General features: G+C 38.4%; 2 protein-coding genes and 1 pseudogene across 7 annotated transcripts in view; 1 reads left to right on the top strand and 2 right to left on the bottom strand.

Moving 5' to 3' along the window:
• Acbd5 (acyl-CoA binding domain containing 5) overlaps positions 1-17,120 on the top strand; it is a 29,654-nt gene extending 12,534 nt beyond the window's left edge. For 4 of the 5 annotated variants that reach the window (XM_085698981.2, XM_085698980.2, XM_085698977.2 and 1 more), the window contains 8 exons: positions 1,117-1,251; positions 3,525-3,722; positions 4,544-4,650; positions 8,619-8,844; positions 11,197-11,396; positions 11,695-11,739; positions 12,270-12,379; positions 15,211-17,120. In XM_085698981.2, coding sequence (XP_085555107.1) covers positions 1,117-1,251; positions 3,525-3,722; positions 4,544-4,650; positions 8,619-8,844; positions 11,197-11,396; positions 11,695-11,739; positions 12,270-12,379; positions 15,211-15,223 — 1,034 coding nt within the window. In that variant the 3' untranslated portion in view covers positions 15,224-17,120. The remainder of the gene's footprint in view (positions 1-1,116; positions 1,252-3,524; positions 3,723-4,543; positions 4,651-8,618; positions 8,845-11,196; positions 11,397-11,694; positions 11,740-12,269; positions 12,380-15,210) is intronic. The other variant, XM_085698979.2, reaches the window with a different exon arrangement.
• Positions 17,121-19,232: 2,112 nt separating this feature from the next.
• On the bottom strand, positions 19,233-19,644 carry LOC125417381 (U6 snRNA-associated Sm-like protein LSm6 pseudogene; annotated as a pseudogene).
• Mastl (microtubule associated serine/threonine kinase like) overlaps positions 19,233-21,464 on the bottom strand; it is a 47,000-nt gene continuing 44,768 nt past the window's right edge. For both annotated transcript variants that reach the window (XM_048460912.3, XM_048460913.3), the window contains exon 12: positions 19,233-21,460. In XM_048460912.3, coding sequence (XP_048316869.2) covers positions 21,303-21,460 — 158 coding nt within the window. In that variant the 3' untranslated portion in view covers positions 19,233-21,302. The remainder of the gene's footprint in view (positions 21,461-21,464) is intronic.

Below are 21,464 nucleotides of genomic sequence, written 5' to 3'. Positions count from 1 at the left end.
AGGAAAAATGAAATCCATGTAAAGCCCTTGCTTAAAATTTATAGGGCAATGGTAAAGAGAGAACCTGGTCATGTCAGGTAGCTCACAATTGATTCTTAGAACTACAAAACAAACTATGGCGAGGTCATGATTCTCTAATAGAAAATAGACTTGAAGTTTTAGTCTTTCATTTGGTTTAGTTAGGTGGACTTACATAGGAATGTAAGTATAATTACTCCAGAATCTTGGCATCCGAATTGACCTCTTCAAGAGGTAGATGTTCAGTTCCTGAATAAATAACCATTCTATTAATCATAATTCCAAACTGGTATGGGATTGTCTGTGACTTACACCTTCAGCTTGTTGCAGATTTGAGTTCAGTTTGATCTACATAGTGAGTTCTAAACCAGCCAGGGCTGTAGTGTGAGGCTTTATCTCAACAAACAAAATGGAGTCCAACTATATTATCAGAAAGACTGTTGGTAGGACTAAAATATCATATTGATACTTTTGGCAGGCTAGCAAATTGTTTTTCATTTACTAAGTATGAAGGTCATTTATGTTCAACTTTATTTTTTTGATTGATATTAACTTCAAAATTAGTTCTCACTTGGCTTCAGAAAGTATAGGTAAGACAGCATTATCATTTTTGTTGTAAACTGGTAATTGAAGTAATTTGTATAGCTATAAATGTAGAGTAAAAGAATAACATTACATTTATATATTTGTTTGTATGTTTTTCAAGACAGGTCTTCTCTGTATCTCTGGCTGTTCTGGAACTCTGTAGACCAGGCTGGCCTCAAATTTACAGAGATCTGCCTGCCTCTACCTCCGAGTGCTAGGATTAAAGGCATGTGCCGCTATCACCCAACTTACATTTTTAATATATATATTTACTTATGTGTACGAGTATTCTGCCTGTGTGTCTGTAAGTGGAGCTGAGGTCTAGATAGTTGTAAACCACACCTAGGTGCTAACTCTGCACCTAGGTCCCCTGGAAGAGCAGCAGTGCTCTTAACCTCTGACTCATCTCTCTAGCTTCCGTTTTTAGTATTGTAATTTAAAAAAATGGTTAATTGGTTAGTGAATTTTGTTTTGCAAATTCCAACATTAAGAATTTTTCATGTCATGATTTAGATCTTGGTAATGTTCTGATCTCTTCAAATGCCAAAGCTGTTAATGGTAAAACTGAGAGCAGTGATAGTGGAGCTGAGTCTGAGGAAGAAGAGGCCCAGGAAGAATTAAAAGGAGCAGAGCAGAGTGATAGCAATGGTAAGTCTTGAGTAACTGGGTAATACAGTTAATAATCTTGTACCAGGTAAGATAAAAGGACATAACATTTGGGGTTTTTTTGTATATTATTAATGCATGTGATGGCATTTGGAGTATTTTCAGTGGATCGAAATGCTCTCCTATGGAATATACAGCCAGCCAGCCTTATTAATTAATGAAATAAGGGCTCGAGGAATGGCTCAGTGGTTAAGAGCACCAGCTGCTCTTCCAGAGGACCCAGGTTCATTTCCCAGCACCCACATGGCAGCTCACAACTGTCTGTAATTCCAGTTCCAGTGAATCTGGCACCTTTATACCACATGCACATAAAATAAATTTAAATATTTAAAAAAAATTAATGCAGTAGGTGTTCATTGAGGGTGGACAAGAGTAGGCTATTCTCCCAAAGCATAAAATGATGTATTGTATAATTTAAAAAGGGTATTTACTTTTATTATGCGTATGGGTGTTTTGTCTGCATGTATGTCTGTGCTCTCAGAGGTCAGAAAAGGCATCAGATTTTTGGAACTAGAATTATAGATAGTTATAAGATGACATGTGGGTATAGAGAATAGAATCTAGATCCTAGATCAGCCAGTACTCTTAACTGCTGAGCCATCTCTCCATCTCTGTATTATATAAGTTTTTACTTTTAATTTTTGGGAAACAATGCTTTACCTATCCCTGACTGGCCTTGCATATGCTCTGTAGCTGAGGATGACTGAACTTCTCATGCTCTTGCTGGGTTATAGGTAACTGTTACCATGCTCAGTTTATGCATCGTCATTAAGGCCAGGGCTTCGTTAGTGTTATGCTAGTACTCTACAACTGATCTATATCTCTAGCCCATGCACATATTATTTTAAGGTGTTATTTTTAGCATGGATATATGCATATACACTTTTTTTTTAGCATTTTATCAAAATTAAATGGACTATAGAGAATAGAATACAGGCATAAACTTCACTTCCTGAGGATTGAATCTAAGGCCTGGCATATGTAGGCAAACATTCTACCTTTGAGCTATGCACTCAGCTCTTAGTATTTTGAGATTGAGTTTCACTATGTAGCCTAGGGAGACCTCAAATTTAACAATCCTGATTTCTTCTCTTGAATGTTGGGATCACCACAGGTGTAAATTTTGATGGTGGAATATTTGAATCATGGGGTACCACATTCTGTGTTAGCAGAAGGACGAGCACTTTGGAAGGAAAAAGATACTTACTGAAACTGCACAGCTTAGCTTTATTTATTATATATATAGTGTTCTATCTGCCTGTATGCCTACAGGCCAGAAGAGGGCGCCAGTTCTCATTACAGATGGTTGTGAGCCACCATGTGGTTTCTGGGAATTGAACTCAGGACCTCTGGAAGAGCGGCTAGTGCTCTTGACTACTGAGCTATCTGTCCAGCCTCCCACAATCTGTTTCTTATGGATTAGTTTAGCATTCTGGTAATCTTCATTTCTTTGTTTCTAGAGCAATTTGTCTGAGATACGTAAAAACATTAGGACATTATTCTAGGAACTGGATAGGTGGCTCAGCAGTTAGGAGCACTGACTACTTTTTTAGAGGACCTGGGTTCAGTTCCCAGCATGCACAGGGTATCAGATGCTCTGGAGCTGAAGCTGTGAACCTGACATGGGTGCTGGAGAGAGAACTTGAGTCCTCTGGAAAACCAGGAAGTGCTCTTAACTACTGGGCCATCTCTGCAGCCCAAGATGGTGATGATAATGATGCGTTTTGAAGGCTTTTTATAAGAGTCATGGAGGATGGGAGCTTTTTTTTTTTTTTGTGGGGTGATGGTGGTTTCGAGACAGGGTTTCTCTGTAGCTTTGGAGCCTGTCCTGGAAATGGCTCTGTAGACCAGGCTGGCCTTGAACTCACAGAGATCTGCCTACCTCTGCCTCTCAAGTGCTGGGATTAAAGGCGTGCACCACCACGTTGTGGAAGGAATGGGAGCATTTTGAAAATTTAACATGAATTTTGGGTGAGCTTTGGCATGTAATAGTAGATCCCCTTTTGAGGAGCCACCCAAATAGGAAGCCCTTCAAAAAGGATTGTGGTAATTTGGGAATTGACTACAGATTCTACAACATCTTTTTTGTTTTGTTTTGTTTTAGATAGGGTCTTTCTATGTATCCCCGGCCTGGTACTCTATACTCTCTATGTAGACCTCAGATTCACAGAGAATGCTAGGATTAAAGACTGAGTCACCATGCCTGGTTACTAGGTACTTTATGCATCTCACCTTTTTTTTTTTTCCTATACAAGATAAGAAAATGATGAAGAAATCACCAGATAAGAATTTGGAAATCATTGTTACCAATGGCTATAAGGATAGCTTTGTTCAGGATACACACAATGATCTTCATACCGATTCTTCCCCAAACGTCAGAAACAATGAAGACGCAAAGCCTGTAGATCAGAGCTTGGAGCAAACTGGAAACACTGTTGTCTATGTCCACCAAGGTATTGTTCTCAGATATTCCTTTGCCTAACCCTTTTCTTAAACTTAACATTCTCTTCTAACAATTCTAGGGTGTTGAGGACTAGTTTAGACTTACAATCTACTGTTTAGAAATGTCTTCTTAGGGTTGTTAACGCTACTATAAGGGTTTGTTACTTTGAAACAGAGCCAGAATGCTTTCTTATATTTGGTTCTTTTTTATTTGTTCATAGTGTGTACTTGTGTGTGTACCATGTTAAGTCTTTGGAGGGTATGTGGAGGGTAGAGAATAACTCGATAGAGTTGGCTCTGTTTTTCCATCATTGGAGTTTTGGGGACTGAACTCAGATAGTCGGTTTGGCAGTAAGCTCCCCTATTTTCCCAGCCATGGTGTGTTTTATCAGGACCCAGCTGTATAGACCTGGTGGCCTAGAACTGGTGGTGGTTCTCCTGCCTTTACTTCCTAAGTCTAGCTGTATACACACACACACACACACACACACACACGTACACTATATATACATACATACACACATATCTATCTATCTATCTATCTATCTATCTATCTATCTATCTATCTATCTATCTATATATCTATATATATATCATGACCTGGAGCCAGGTGTGGTGGAATACCTGTTATCTCAGCACTTTAGAAGCTGAGGCAGGAACACTGTGGATTTGAGGCTAACCTGTGTTGCATAGTAAAATATGACTTGGTAAGACAGACTTCTTTGCCAGAATGAGTATAATAGAGGGCTGATGAGTTGTGAAAAATAGAATGAAATATGTTTTTATTGTCTTAGAGTATAAATATACCATCTGGACATTTGTTTATATTTAGATACAAATGATGATCACAGTGAGGATGCTTCAGGAATTCATCATTTGACAAGTGACTCAGATAGTGAAGTATACTGTGATTCTATGGAGCAATTTGGACAAGAAGAGGTAAAGGTGACATTTTACAACTGCCAAATTTTCAAAATGGTATATCCAGTATGCAGAATACAATATGATATTCATACAATCATGCCATAATGAACCCATTACTTTGTATGCTAAGAAAACTAACAAAAGCAAAAAAAAAAAACCTCACAAAAAACCCACCCAACCAACCAAACAAATCCCCCCAAAATACTAATGCATAACCTCTGTTAATAGCTAATAAACTTGTTCATTAGTTTGGAATGAAGCTGCTGTGGGGCAAAGTGTAAAGCTAGAGAACATTTGTAATCTAGTGCCTTTTAGTGAGATGGGAGCTGGTGACAGGAGAGTCCCCAGAAGCTCACAGGCCAGCCAGGCTGCTGTCTGTAGTGATGGATGACAGATTACCCAGGTTCAGGTGGGAAGCCAGGGCAGGCATCTGAGGTGGTTGACCTTTAACTACCACTTGTATGCTGTGACACTCACTGCTGAAATAACAGCCATGAACACAGGGGAGTATACAAACACACACCACACACTTTAAAAATATCTTGAAAATGTTTAAACATTTGTAGTTGTGTGTGTGTGTGTAAATTAAAGTGTATAATAATTATAATAAATTATAAAGTGTATGATAATAATAGCTGAGGCTGGCTTTGTGGGTAAAGTTACTTGTTTCACAAGTATGAGAGGAAGGAGGAGGACTTGAGTTTGAAGTCTCAGTGTCCCTATCAGAAGCCATGTGTGGAGGACAGCATGGCAGCACACACCTTTAATCCATGTGTGGAGGACAGCATGGCAGCACGCACCTTTAATCCATGTGTGGAGGACAGCATGGCAGCACGCACCTTTAATCCATGGGTGGAGGACAGCATGGCAGCGCGCACCTTTAATCCATGTGTGGAGGACAGCATGGCAGCGCGCACCTTTAATCCATGTGTGGAGGACAGCATGGCAGCGCGCACCTTTAATCCATGGGTGGAGGACAGCATGGCAGCGCACACCTTTAATCCTGTGCTCAAGAAGCAGGCAGGCTGAGTGGCTGTGTGCCTGCTCCTCAGTATGCTGTGGGACAGAGGAGAGGAGGGTTCCTAGGGTTTCCTTGTTCTCAGCTCTAGGTTCAGTAGAGATCTGTACCAAGGGAATACGGTGAGAGTGACAGTGATAGAGGAGGCTGCCGGCTACCTCTGCTCTCTGCATGTTCATGCCTGGGGCACATGTCTGCACTGACACATGGACATAGCCAACACATGCTTTCACACACAAACACCAAAAGAGAAAAAATACACACATAATTAATTTTAATATAATACTACCATAGTAGAATTAGGATACAAATTATTTTATAAAAATACTATATTAAAATACCAATATAGATAGTAGACAACTATTACAGTAATACAGCATTCAATTTTAAGTTACCTTATGTGTATTTTATAAACAATCTGTCATAGGTAGAATGGAGGTGCAGAGGGTAAACTGTTTATGCTGCTGTCCTTGCTAAAACATTGATTAGCAAAGAAAACTTAATAATCTTCAGTCATAAATTAGTTCTTCATATTAACTATACTCCAGTCAGTTAAAACTTTTAGTTCAAGGGCTGGAGAGCTGGTTCAGCAGTTAAGAGCATGTACTCTATCTTTTTTTTTCTTTTTCTTTTTCTTTTTTTTTTTTCTTCTGAGACAGGGTTTCTCTGTGTAACAGTCCTAGCTGTCCTGGAACTAGCTCTTATAGACCAAAGCATGCACCACCACCATTTTAAGAGTGTTCTTGCAAGGACCCAAGTTTGATTCTTAGCACCACATCAAGTCAGGTTACAACTGCCTGTGAATCCTACCCCAGGGGATCTGATGCCCTCTTCTTACCCACAAGGGCATTGCTCTCATTTACAAAAACCTCCACATAAACCCACATAAAAGATGTACACATATCTGCATAGTTAAAAATAAAAATAAAGCCTTTAAAGTGGGCAGTGGTGCTGCATGCTTTTAATCCTAGCACTCAGGAGGCAGAGGCAGGTGGATCTCTGTGAGTTCAAGGCCAACCTGATCTACAGAGGTAGTACCAGGACAGACAGACTCCAGTGCTACAGAGAAACCCTGTTTCGAAAACCTAAAAAAAAAAAAGCTTTTAAAACAAAAACCTACTTTTAGACAAAATAATCTTCAGATTTCAGTCAAGATTCAGTATTGGAAGAAAAAATTAAACATAGGTCTGTGATTGTGTGCGGTGGCCTACAGCATTTGGGAGTAGAGGCAGTTATATCCCCGAGTTTACTGGAAAGTTCCAGGCCAGCTAAGGGTACATAGTAAGATGCAATTCCCTCAGGGGAAAAAAAAACAAAGAAATAAACAAACAAAAAACCCCAAAAAACTCAACAAAGGAACAAACGAGGAAGTTGGTTATTAGCACCTTTTTTTTTTCTTTTTCTCTTCAAGGCAAAGTTGTACTAAATAACGCTGGCTGGCTTATAACTCCCTGTGAACACAAGGCTGGTGTTGATGGAGATCTGCCTGCCTGTCTTCCTTTAGTGCCTCCCTTGTGCACTACTGGACAGTTCATTTCAGTCACCTTTTCTTGGTGATCCAGGAATTTAGTATTCTTCAGTACTACAGTCTTGGCTACTACTTCTTTGGTTTCAGGCATTACTTAAGGTTGATAACTATCAAAGTAATAAATTCAGTGTTTTCTTTCTTCTGAATTGTAACTGCCATACTCTTTGCTTAGTGTGATGGCTAGTTTTATGTTAATTTGACACAAGCTAGAGTCATTTGGGAAAGGGAACCCTCTGTTGAGACAGTATTCCTACCAAAATAGCCTGTGAGGTATCTTCTTCATTATAATTGATGTACATGGGCCCAGATTACTGTGGACAGAGCTTGGCCCATGGTCTTGGATGATATAAAAAACAGGCTTAGCAAGCTGTGAAGAGCAAGCCAGGAAGTAGCACTTCTGTATGAGTTTCTGCCTCTAGGTCCCTGTCCTGACTTCCCTCAGCAGTGACTGACATGCATATGGTGCAATAAACCCTTTCACTCTCAAGTTGCCTTTGGTCATGGTGTTCTTAGCACACCAGAGAAACCCTAACTGAGACACCTATGGCTTCAGTTTTTACTTACCTGTATCTGAACCATTATCTTTCTTTTGTTTCCTACAGCCTTATCTCCTGTATTTATTTTAGCATGTCACCACACTGTCTAGTCATTAGAGCTTTCCTTTCTCTTGCTCTCTGTGCTCAGTTTTTAAGACCAGTACTATTCTGTTGTAAGTTCTCAAACATCTTCCATCCCATCTACATTGATGGTTCGTTGTCATTATGAAACCTTTGATATGACTTATATTCATTTGTTCTTTTTTGATTTTGTTTTGAATCGGGCTGACTGACTTTGGCTGGTTCCGGAGCTCACTATGTAGAACAGGCTGTCCTGTAATGCACAGAGATCTGCCTGCCTCTGCTTCTGAGTGCTGGGATTAAAGGCGTGTGCCATCATGCTTGGCCCATACTCATTTGTCCTTAGTTGAACTTCCATCATCATTTTTTGATTGACTTCTGTAGTATCTGCCACATACCGTTTTTCATAAATCTTATTAGACAATCCTGCAATAATAATAATCTCTTACAACTCCTGTAATAAGGTTATGAGCCAGGATCCTTTTTCCTTATAGTTGTCTAGAGTTAAGTATAGTAACTAAGGTGAGCATTTCTTTATATCTTGGGTGACTGATTGACTCTTGGGAACCCTTACTTTTTGCTCATAGAGAAAATCATGCCTATCTCAATTATTTCTTGTATATGGGAAACTGAGTTAAAATTGAAGAATATTTTAAAGAAAGGAATATTTTCAGCAGGAACATGAGAGGACCCTTTTAGAAAACAGTATTTTTATTACCATGAAAACTTTTGCTATATCATTTATATTTATAACTTGTAACTATTGTTTTAAATTTGTAAGTCTTTAGACAGCTTTATGTCAAACAATGGACACTTTCAGTATTACTTAGGTGGTGATCCCAGTCAGCACTTGGAACGTTCTGGTTTTTGTGAAGATGCTCAAATCACTCCTGGAAATGGCAGCATTGGGAAAATACGGATGGTAGCAATTGAGGGGAAAGGTGAAGTAAAGCGTGGAGGAGAAGATGGCAGAAGCAGTGGAGCACCACACCGAGAGAAGAGAGGGGGAGAAAGCGAGGACTTCTCTAGTGTTCGAAGAGGGAGAGGTATGTACTCCTCCTTTACTGATTCATGTGATTTCTGAGACAGTCTCATTATCTAGATCTGGCTGGACTGGAACTTGTCATGAACCTGCTACCTCTGACTGCCAAGCGTTGGTGTGGTAGTGCCCAACTTAATTTTTTTAACCCTTTGTGCAGTGTTTTCTAAAATAACGTGTGTGTGTGTGTGTGTGTGTGTGTGTGTGTGTGTGTGTGTGTGTATGTGTATACACTCTACATGTAATGGCATGTATGTGAAAATCAGAGGACACCCAGTTCTGGCAACACATGTCTTTACTTGCTGAGCCACCTTGGCAGCCCATGATGCAGTATGTCTAAGGAGCCACGTTTATGCCCTCTGAACCATCACTGATCTAACTCTGCTGCCACTTTGAGTCCCAGTGTAAGGCAGTCTGAATTTTTATCTTTTTCTTACTTAAAGGAGATCATTAAAGCTGACAAATTAATAAGAGCTAAGGGACAATGAACACTAAAAATACCGACAGTAGTGATGTGGGTTGGTGAGATGGTCAGCAGGTAAGTGTGCTTGCTGCCTAACTTGAGAACTTGCGTGTGATCCCTGGGTGGAAGGAGATATAACTGATTTCCACTGGTTGTCCTCTGACCTCCAGTGTGCGCCTTGGCGTGTGCATGCCCTCCACCTGGGCACAAAATAAAAAAATTAATGTAACAATAATAAAATATAGTGATGTCATTTGGGAGTAGACTAGATATGAGTGTGGAAAAAAGTAAATCTATTTGTTATAATTACTTCTGGTAAGAAATAAAGATACTATGAAAAGGAAAGAATGAGAGAATGAGTATAGGATAGAGAGCCAGTGGGTGATGGTGCAGGCCTTTACTCCCTCCTTTCCACAGTCAGAGGCAGGTGGGACTCTGAGTTTGAGGCCAGCCTGGTCTACAGTGCAAGTTCTCTGTCTTGACAAACAAACAAAATTAATGTAGAACAAGAGGTGTAGCTCAGTCATAGCTTGTGTTCAGTTCCCACCATTGAATGAGAAAGGAAAGGGAAAAGGATTGAGTAATAACCATTTGGACAGAGTATGGATATTTTCAATTTTCAATAGGGTTATGTCCCAATACATCCCTTATAAATTGTGAATATTGTAAGTTGAATATGCATATAGCCTAACTGCCTTAATTATCCTTGGAACACTTGCATTGGCTTGCTCTTAGGTAAAATCATCTAACACAAAGCCCATTCAAAAAATATACTATACTTCAGGGGCTGGGAGATAGATGAGATGGAGAGATGGTAGTTAAGAGTATTTGTTGCTCTTGTAAAGGACCAGGGTTCAGTTCCCAGCATCCATATCAGAGGGCTCACAACTGCCTGTAACTTTTGTTCCAGGAATTGAGCACCCTCTCTGTCTCTTTGGGCACCTGCTTGCATGTGGTGCACAGACATAAACATTCTTTCTCACTCTTTCAGACACAGATAAATCTTAAAAAAAAATACTGTACTTCAGGTGAAAAACTCATTTGTTATGTAGGTATACTTTTGTACCATTTAATGTTGAAAAACTGTAGGTAGAATCTGTGCATTCAATAGAAACATTAGTACATTGAATGCATAAAAGTAGAAAGGAAAACCAATAAGGGATTGGATTGGATTTCCTAGTACTCAGTTCATTGAATTTACATAGGTCTTGCTCTTTCCTTGTATTATAAATAGAACTGCATCTAGAGCACAAATTAACTCAAATTTCACACTTGATCTCCTTATGTCTCCTGCCAAGAGGATTGGAAAGGCAAGAAAGAAAAAGCTCTTGACTTCTGTTATGAAGGAAGCTCTCTAACCCTCCATTTCTGCAAGAATACACAGTAATAAAAATTGTTAGCTGTGCTGGGGATGTAGTTAAGGGTTGTGTACTTGTCTCATACATGTGAGGACATAGGCTCAAGCCTCAGTAACACACACACACACACACACACACACACACACACACACACACATTGCCATACACTAGTAATAATGTACACTCTTCCCCTAATATAGAATAGATTCCATTAATGTTTTTTTGTTTGTTTGTTTTTCGAGACAGGGTTTCTTTGTAACTTTGGAACCTGTCCTGGAACATACTCTGTAGACTAGGTTGGCCTCGAACTCATAGAGATCCACCTGTCTCCCAAGTACTGGAATTGAAGGTGTGAAAGTGTGCAAACCTCCCCTCCCCCCCGGGCTCCTAATGGTTTATTTTATGTGCTTCCTGGTTTCTTTTACTTTTCTTTGTTTATTTATATATCAAGGAATTACAAAGGAAAATAAATAGTACACTATTTCTATTTAAAAAAGAACCCTTTACTGATAGGTAACTTACTTTATTGTCTTAATAGGGCATAGAATTCCACATTTGAGTGAAGGAACCCAGGGTCGGCAAGTAGGAAGTGGAGGTGATGGAGAACGCTGGGGCTCAGACCGAGGGTCCAGAGGCAGCCTCAATGAACAGATTGCTCTTGTGCTCATTAGATTACAAGAGGACATGCAGAATGTCCTTCAGAGACTTCATAAACTGGAAACACTCACTGCTTCGCAGGTAAGCTACTAGTCTGTTGTTATCTTCTGTTAAGCAGTGTAGAATCTGTATTGATGATATTTGCATAAATACCAGGTGTGTGGGTGGTGTTATGACATGTGTGGTTCATACCTGTAATCCCAATAATAGGAAGGTGGAGGCAAGAAGGATCAGAAGTTCAAGTTCAACTACATTGGGAGTTGTAGGGCCAGCTTGGGCTAGGGCTAGAGACCCTTTCTCAAAATAGAAACAAAAACCCCCCAAAATTGCACAGTTTTTTCATTCTGTCAAAGTTGTTACTTTTCATTTGTATTTAAAGGCGAAATTATCATTGCAGACAAGTAATCAGCCCTCCTCTTCACAGGTAAGAATTTTAAATAAATTATAATACATTTACAGTTTTTGAGCTACTTAATATGAAATCTACCTTTCAGAGCTTTGAAGCTAAAAATGTATGTTGGGCTGTGTCCCCTTTGGTCTTTGGACATTGTTTTTCTTGAGAGTGCTTTACTTTATCCTGTAATAAACTTATTTCCTACAATAAAAAAGTTGGATATGTTTATTTAAGTCTTAGAAGTCTGCTTACTGAGTATAGAATATTCTGTCAGAGGAGAGATTGTTACTAGTTTTAATTTGTATGAATTATGTATTAAGAATGCCTTTAGAGCTGGTCTGTGGTGTCTCACGCCTTTAAACCCAGCACTGGGGACGCAGAGGCTGGAGGATCTCTGTGAGTTCAAGGCCAGCCTGGTCTACAGAGGGAGTTCCAAGACAGCCAGGGCTATACAGAGAAAACCTGCCTTGAAAAACAAAACAACAAAAGAAAACAAATGTCTTCAAGTTTCTCCATGCAGTATTTAAGAGATAAATGACAGCCTTATTTTGTTTTCACAGAAACCATCTTGGTGGCCCTTTGAGATGTCTCCTGGTGCATTAACTTTTGCTATTATATGGCCTTTTATTGCCCAGTGGTTGGTGCATTTATATCATCAAAGAAGGAGAAGGTAATACTATAGTTCTATAATTGAAATGGTTCATGGACTTTTGCAACTTGTGGTAGATACAAGGAGATAGGTCAGGTTTATAGATGCATTGTCATTCTGAACATCCAGGGACTAAAACTACCTTGGCAAATGTTTGTCTGATTTCTGTGTACTTGTACACAGAATATGTGATAAATTTGTACACCTTTAACTTATGTAACATGACAGTGACTATATGCTTTGTAAGTTTTATGGCTAATGAAACATGATGCTCTTAAAGACCATTTATTTCTAAACAGCGTTAATAGAATTTCAGAAGCAGCAGCCACTGTCTTGGTAGCACCTGCCCCTTCAAAACTGTTTATAAGTATGCTCTTTGCAGATACAGACCTTAGTTTAAATCACTTCCACCATAGTTACAAATTTTAGGTGCGTTTCAACCCCCTTTTATTTTTTATTATTTGTATTTTATTTGGGTATATTAGGTGTACAATCCACGGCCTCTTACTAGGCAAATAGTCTACCACTGTTCCAGCCCCCAAACTTCTTTTCATGTTTATTTTGTAGAAAGCCGGTGGTTAGGGCTGTGGAGATAGCTTAGTTGTACTGCAAGCATGAGGGACCTGAGTTTGATTTTCAAAACTACCAAACAGAGCTGGGCATGGCTGTGCATGTGTGAAGGATCACTGCTAAGGAGGCTGGTGCAGGGTGATAAGATAAGGGGCTTGCTGGTCAGCCAGTCTGGCCTACTTGGTGAGTTTCATTGCCTCTGCTAAAACGATGGTTCTTGACCTTCCTAGTGCTGAGGCCCTTTCAGTACAGTTCCTTCTGCTGTGGTGACCCTCAACTATAAAATTACTTTTATTTCTATTTTATAACTATAATTTTGTTGCAGTTATGAAGCATAATGTAAATATTTGTGTTTTCCAGTGGTCTTAGGCAACCCCCATGAAAGGGTCATTTGACCTTCTAAGGGATTTGGCTCTAAACATGAATAGCTTCTACAGCAATGATTCTTAACCTGTCACAGCATTGGGAAAGTTGAGAGTCACTACTCTGAGGACTGATACCTGATGTTGACTTTTGTGCATCTATCACATACACATGCACCACATACATGTGAATATGTACACACATATACACAAAATATATAAAATTAAGGTAGTTGAGAAATTTGGCATAGAATATTATTATTATTATTTGGTTTTTCGAGACAGGGTTTCTCTGTAGCTTTGGAGCCTGTCCTGGAACTAGCTCTTGTAGACCAGGCTGGACTCAAACTCACAGGAATCTGTGTGCCTCTGCCTCACAAGTGCTGGGATTAAAGGTGTGTGCCGCCACCGCCTGGCGTAGAATAATAATTATTTACTTATTTTTTATCTTAAGATTGAAACAGTTTATTCCACTTATTACATCATGAAAGGTTAAAAAAACAAATGATATATCCACGTTATAAACTCAGCACTTGTGGGGTGGAACAAGAGGAGCAGGAGTTCCTGGCTGGCCAGTTACATAGTGAAACTCTGTCTTAGCCCTGGCTGTCCTAGAACTAAGTTTGTACCAGGTTAGCCTCGAACTCAGACATATGCCTGCCTCTGCCTCTCAAGTGTTGGGACTAAAGGGGTGGGCCATCACTGCCTGGTCTAGAAAAATTGTTTTAGCAGTTATAGAAAATTGGATGTGGGCGGAGCTGGAGAGATGGCTCAGCAGTTAAGAGCACTGGATGCTCTTTCAGAGGACCAGGTTCAATTTCCAGCACCCACATGGCAGCTCACAACTGTCTGTAACTACAAGATCTGACACCTCATACAGACATACATGCAGGCAAAAACGCCATTAAAAAAATACAAGGAAAATTGGATTTTTAAAAATTTCTTTTTGCTCTTTGTTTTTGAGCTTGTGTTTCCGACTTTGCTTAGGCTGGCTGGAGCGCAGGCTGGTGTGGGGCATGGAACTTGCAGTGGCACCCTGCCTCCCAAGTGCTGGGGTTATAGCCTGTGCCATCACACCCCTTGGAAAATCAAACTGTTTTTGTAAAATACCTCAGTAATTTATTTACTTTAGTACTTCATTGCTGCCAGACATCTAGTAAAGGAGGCTCACTGTTTCTTCTAAGTATCCCTTTTTGTTGTTCAGAGATGGAGAAACAATTAAGTTTCTGCTTTATTGTTGAGTATTTCACTGTTAAGTAATCTTTCCAATTGCAAATTCTTCAGTACAGCGTGTTTTAGTGAGATAGGTTTAAGCATAGTTTGGTTATGTATGTGGCTGACAGTACTGGGTTGGAGGTAGAACCAGGTAGATTAGATATCTTAATTTTAATCTGGCAATTTTTCTAATTCTATTTGTTTGTTTATTTGGTTTTTCAAGACAGGGTTTCTCTGTGTTACAACTCTAGCTGTCCTGGAATTAGCTCTATAGACCAGGCTGGCCTTGAACTCATCTCCCACAGAGATCCACCTGCCTCTGCCTCCCGAGTGCTGGGATTAATGGCATGTCCCACCACTGCTGGCCTATATTTTATTCCTTATTTTATTGAAAATAGATTGTTTTTCATATAATATATCCTGATTATAATTTTCCTTTCTTCTATTCCTCTCAGTTCTTCCCCTCTTTCTTTCCCCTCTAGATATATTTTCTTTCTGTCTGTCATTAGAAAAGAACAGGGCTTCTGAAAGATAACAACCAAATACGACAAAATGAGATATATAATTTTATGAAAATGAAATTATTGTAGTTTTATCTTGAGTTTGAATGCTGTGTGTTCACAAAATCTTTTTGATATGAATGTAGTTGATATTTACATGATTGCATTTATGCTTACATGATTGGTTTTTACTTTCTTTTTAAAGAAAACTAAACTGAAGAAAATGGCATTTTACTCAAGAAGATTGGCCCTGGATGACCTAAGAAATGAAATGGATTGTGGATTTCACAAGAAAATCTCAGTCTGTGATGATTATATTTCTTTTCTCCAATAGTTTGTTTATATACATATGTATTCTTTGCACTACACAAATGGTAACATTTTAAGGACTAATATTGCTGATACTTGAACAATCAATCTCAACTAGGTTTTAAGTAGCATACGTAGACTTACTCTTTTTGAGCTTGACGGACATTAATTTATTATCGTTTAGTAACATGTTTACCTGATTTTTTTCTCATAAGAAATATAAGCTGCTTTTCTAAGGCACTGTTATGATTATAAGATTTATAATATTTACTTTTCTAAATTAAACACAAGAGAGGATACAACACAAGTGGGTTTAAGTGAGGTTAAATCAATTTTGTACCAGTCACTGAACTGTCCACAGGTGGCCGCAAACTGATGGAAGAGCCCTCTGCATTCTCTGTGGTCTGCACAGCTCAGAGAACCCTTGTCCTTTGTACTGTGGCTGTTGTCTCACAAATGAGTCACTGAACAGACTTAACTTGATGAGGGAAATGAAGAACAGGCTCAATGGATGTGGAAAAGTATATTCCAAGCTGACACAGAGAAGTCATCAGATTTTTAATTCAATCATACACACTTAATCTTTTTTTTTTCTTTTTGCGATGATATCCAATGTCTGCTTCATAGGGTGCTTTGCAATAAAATGAAAACTTATTTATACTGTTTTTACTAAGGAACAAATGCATGAAAATCCTTTTTTTTCCTTGCAAGTGGTAAACTCCAGTCTGGATTCTTAACCTCTTAGTGCCTCAGGTTCTCCTTTGGGGTGTACATCACAAGGTATTAGAAGGACTTTAAATATACATGCCATCTTTATCCACATAACTAAGGAATGCCTAACTAATGGAAACTTAAGTTTCTTCTGTCCTTTAGACCAAAATGAAGATTAATTTAGATCCTGGAAGACTGAAAATAGTCCTTTTTGTATTTCCCAAACCTGTGCTTATACACCTTATGCTTTGAGGATGTAATTTACAAACTTTATAGCAAATCCCCCCTTTTGAGACAGCCTCAGTAGCTCTTGCTCAACACCAGTTCACTCTGTCGCTAAAGAGGACCCTGATGTTCCCATCTCCATTTTTCTCCACTTTCCGGGACCACAGGCATGCACCACCTGACTAGCTTTGTATAGTAAAAAAATTTAATGCATTCTTGATATGGGATGTTGGGGGGGATTAGCATTAGGTATTGGACATTTTCAGTAAGAGCAAAAGAATCCTTCTCTAGTGTATAGGGTTGTTCTTTGAAGAAAACAGTATGAGAACATTATTTGCTTGACCCAGACTTCTCAATTTTTTTGTTTTTAAATTGTGTATCACATCTTGGTTGAGAGGAACTACTAGTATTTGCTTAAGATATGAAACAAACAGACCCAAATCTACCTTCTACTTATTTAGAAGGGAAAAAAAAGGAAATAACTGAATTATCATAGGTAAAGTATGGATCAAGAGTTTATTTTTTTTAAATTAGACAAGTTGGTATTATAAAATGATGGCTTTTTTCTTATATAAATAAATTGCAAATCAAGGATGTAACAAGTTGTGATTCATTGCAAGTAGTCAAGGTAACTAACTCCTAAGGGCAACCATTTGTATCATATATTGGAATTACTTTATAGTTTGAAAAGCACTTTGCACACAGTTCTTGTATATATAATTGATGTAATTATAGGATATGATGGTAATGCTTTAAAACATAAACCTCATTTTAAAAATTGACAGCTATGGTATTTTTTTAATGATCAGCTTTTCTGTTTATTGTAAAACTAAGTTAAAAATAAAAGGTTAATGAGAAATGAAATATTAATTTAATGGTTAACTGTATTGATTGTGTACAAAGCTGAAGTGAGAGCAAATAGGAGTCGATATGAAGTAATCCTGAGTAGCAGGCAGGACAAGCATGTGAGGTCCCCATCAGTTCCCACAGCCATGCTGAGAAGAAATCCATGAGACTAAATAAAGCCATATTATGTGTAATTTGATAAAAATTTCAGAAATGAATGCAGTTTAACTCCTTTGTCATCTGATACTAGCAGTACAGTTTAAAAGGAGCTAGGTTTACTATGTAGCTCAGATTGGCCTCAGACTGGAAGCTGTCCTCTTGCTGCTGCTGACAAAGGACAAAGGAAAGTCATTTTAATTTTTCATAGATATGAAGCTTGGGATGTAAAGGTGTAGAGTAATGTGTGTTTTGATTCCTCTGGTGCTGTCTCTGGCTCACAGTAGTGGTGTCTCCAGTGAAGGAAAATTTATACCTACTTGTATGCAGGGGAGGGATGAGTTCGTAGTGTTTTTGTTTCAAATTGCCTTTAGCCCAAACAATGTTTTTGCGAGAAAGGCATATTTGGGGGTGACATTTCTTCAGATGGGTTGATTTATGTGGGGAACAATCAAGATCATTTATCTTCATTTCAGTTTCTCTTTAACAAGAGTCTGAATGTAGCTTATTGACATGTGTAAATTTAGATGATAAATAATTTATTCTCAATAACTACCATTACAATTTACCAATAATTACCAATACAATATCTGGTGGCAGAATTTTAGATGACTGTAACTGCCTATGACATATCTGTGATAGCAAATTGTAATTTTCTACTCAGAGCTGTGTTGGCTAATTTTATGTCAACTTGACATTAGCTACTTATTTGAAAGGAGGGAACCTCAACTGAGAAAATACCTCCATAAGATCTTGCTGTAGGGCATTTTCTAAATTAGCAACGGATGGGAGATGGCCCAGCCCATTGGGGATGGTGACATCCTTAAACTGGTGGTTCTGGGTTCTGTAAGAAAGCAGGCTGAACAAGCCATGCTAAACAAGCAAGCAAGTAGCACCCCTCCATGGCCTCTATATCAGTTCCTGCCTCCAGGTTCCTGCCCTGTTTGAGTTCCCGTCCTGACTTCCTTTGATGATCAGCAGTGATATGGAAGTGTAAGCCAAATAAGCCCTTTCCTCTCTAACTTGCTTTTTGACTCATCACATCCATAGAAACCCTAAGATAAGGCCCCTGTCTTCTCTATTAGAATTAAGTCCAATTTTGTAATGCTTTAGGTTTTAGTGTTTTTCAGAGTGCATGTGGCCATGCCACAACAAATATATGGAGGTCAGTAAATAGTTTGCAATTATCTCCACCCACTGTGTGGTTCTGACCGTGGTTCTGACCGTGGTCAGAATTGGTGGCAAGTGCCTTGCAGTCCTCTCCTCCCATTGTGTGGTTCCTGGAGACTGACCATGGTCAGGATTGGTAGCAAGTGCCTTTACTCACTGAACCTTCTTGCTGGCCCTAGTTTTTGTTTTCCAGAATGTTTGATTTTTTTTCATTTTTTACTCTTTTGGTTTTTCAAGACAGGATTTTTCTGTAGCTTTGGAGCCTGTCCTGGAACTCTTTCTGTAGACCAGGCTGGCCTTGAACTCACAGAGATCCACCTGCCTCTGTCTTCTGAGTGCTGGAATTAAAGGTGTGTGCCACTACTGTCCAGCCAGAATGTTTTAAATACTCATTTATGTATGTCTCATTTAGTCAGTTGAATAAGTAGATGATCTGAATTAGTTATTTTTCTATTGCTGTGATTAAGACAATAATGACCAAGATAACTTATTAAAAAACACTTTATTTGGAGTTTATGGTTTCAGAGGGGTAGAGTTCATGATGGTGGAGCAGAGGTAGCAGGCAGCATCTGAGTATTCATATCTTAACCACAAGTAGGGGCAGAGAGCACACTGGAAGTGACCTGAGTCTTTTGAAACCTTAGTGCTCACCCAGTGACATACTAACTATCCTTCCCAAACAGTTCCACCAACAGGGACCAAGTATTCAAACGTGCACCTATGGGGACCATTCTCACTGAACCCATCACACAAACCAAAGAAACAACACTGCTGGAACTTTAGGGTAAATAATCGTGAAAGAAGAAATAATTCTCTTTTATTACTTTTTATTCTTTACATTCTGTACAGACAAAATAAAACATCAATGTGCAAAGTGTTTATGACTCACTGCCAATGAAAAACACCACCAACTACTATGAAAACAGGTCAATTTATGAGAACCAAAAAGTAGAAAAAACATTTTTATAAAAAATGCATCTATGAAAATAAATGTTTCTCTTCTGTGTACTTACATATAACATATTGTTTGCTTTAATAAATGTATCCCTGTTTATTCATCCATCCGTTGACATACTTTTTCGTCTAGTCCAGTGCTTTATTCATGTAGCCCCAAGGAGGTCAGGACCTCTCAATAGTCCACAGCAGAATTAAATTTTACTGTAACCAACTGTCCAATGATTTACTTTAAGAAGTCATTAGTGGTTTGCTTCTGCAGACTCATTTTTAACTAACTAGGATCCAGAGTTCTGAGAGGCCAGACTTCCTTGGACCATTAGTTTGTTAATCTGGCTCTGCTTATTCTAATTCTACAAAGTAATTAGTATTTGTGTTACTGGAGCTTGAAGCCAGGGTCCTATGCATACTAGGTAAGTATTCTCTACCTTCAGCATCCGAAGTAATTATATCAATCACCAATATATTAGTGCTCAATATTAACTTGTCCATGGCATTTTGATGTGGTAACACAATTGTTTAACCAGGTTTTGATTTCCTACTACTTGAAAACACTATATAAAAGTACTATAGATTGAGTAATAGCCTATAGAATATGCTGTCACATGAAAAGTGTGACTCACTTTAAATGAAATTGTAGTAACTATTTAGAATATCTTTATTTAAAAGGGTGACTGGAAAATTAAGTAGTCATAAAATATACTGAGTAAAACCTTTAGCCCAAGGATTCAATACCCAGCACCAATTATGCTGTATCTTTTACTGTAACAGATATAAGCTTGTCTCATCTTTGCAAACTACATTATATCTGAGCTGTGACTAGGTGGTAAAGGGAAGTAGAAACATTAAAGTCAGTGTGCAAAAGGTTATTAGCAAAACCTACCTATGGTACATTTAAATCGTAACTTTGTTCTTCTAGGGAAATGCTAAAAGTCTCAATTAGTTTAGCTGATTCTTAGTATTCTTCAAAAACAGTGATACTGACAATCATTAGTTACAGCTATTAAGCAAAAGTAGATTATTACTATTTTTCTATGATGATGTTAGAAATGATAAGGCGTAAAGTATAAATTTTTCTATTAAAACTGAACAAGCTACTAAAATTGCTTAAAGTGTCACACCCAACCTTTCCAGAACTCTTAAACAAACAGGAATTGTGGAAGGAAGCACCAAAAGCAGTCAGGTAGCAAAATTCTGTCACTAGGAAGGTTAGCTAAACTCTTAAAATCTTAAGTTCTTTTGAATAGGCTGCACTCTGCAAAGTTACACTACTAATAGTTTTCCAGCTTTTTTTTTTTTTTAAGTTTTATAAGACAGGGTCTCACTATGTAGTCCTGAATGGCCCCCTCCAGCTCAGAGACAGACGAGGCTGGCCTTAGTTTTGAAATTGCAATCATACTTCTGTCTTACATCTGCCTCCTGAATATGGGGGCTTCTGGCTTGCATGTCTGTCTCAATGTCTGATTTTGACAGTCATGTATTATCTTGTATGACTGCCTTGAGACTACAGTTTTGCAGGCAACCATGTACAAATAAATTTAAATGAAATAGTCCTTTTTTGTTTGTTTGATATTAACACCGAAGTGAACAGAACAATGAAATCTGCATAGAAGCTTAAGGCTCATCCTCTCTGTAGAGTAGTAGTGTTTTAGTTTATTGATACGTTAGTCTTCATAAAGTGCAGCTAATAAATAAGACAATAGGGTGAAAAAAGCTGTGATGATTTATATCCAGTTTATGGTAAAGATAAATTACATATATTTCTCATAGTATTTTAATTTTGTAAAAGCTGTTGTATTCAGTAATTGAAAGTTCATTAGCCTAGGCACGATAGACTTCTCTCCTGTTAGGTCAATCTAGTATTGAACATAATATTGCAAAACTTAATCCTATATTACAAGATTAGATAAAAATGATATGTATGTTCTACAGACTAAACCCAGATATGGTCAGATGCTGAGCATTATTCCTGGCTTCAAAATAGGATGTATCTGTTTCGTCATCTGGTTGGGGTACGAAAGGCATTGTTTGATGTTGCAGATTTTCCCAGTCCACTTCACTGAAGAGAGGATGATGTTTCAGTTCTTA

The sequence above is a fragment of the Myodes glareolus genome, chromosome 14 (assembly GCF_982192425.1).
Source record: "Myodes glareolus chromosome 14, mMyoGla1.1, whole genome shotgun sequence".
In the NCBI taxonomy this organism is placed as follows: Eukaryota; Metazoa; Chordata; class Mammalia; order Rodentia; family Cricetidae; genus Myodes; species Myodes glareolus.
The sequence above is the reverse complement of the archived record's forward strand: the minus strand, read 5'-3'. Positions and strand labels throughout refer to the sequence as shown.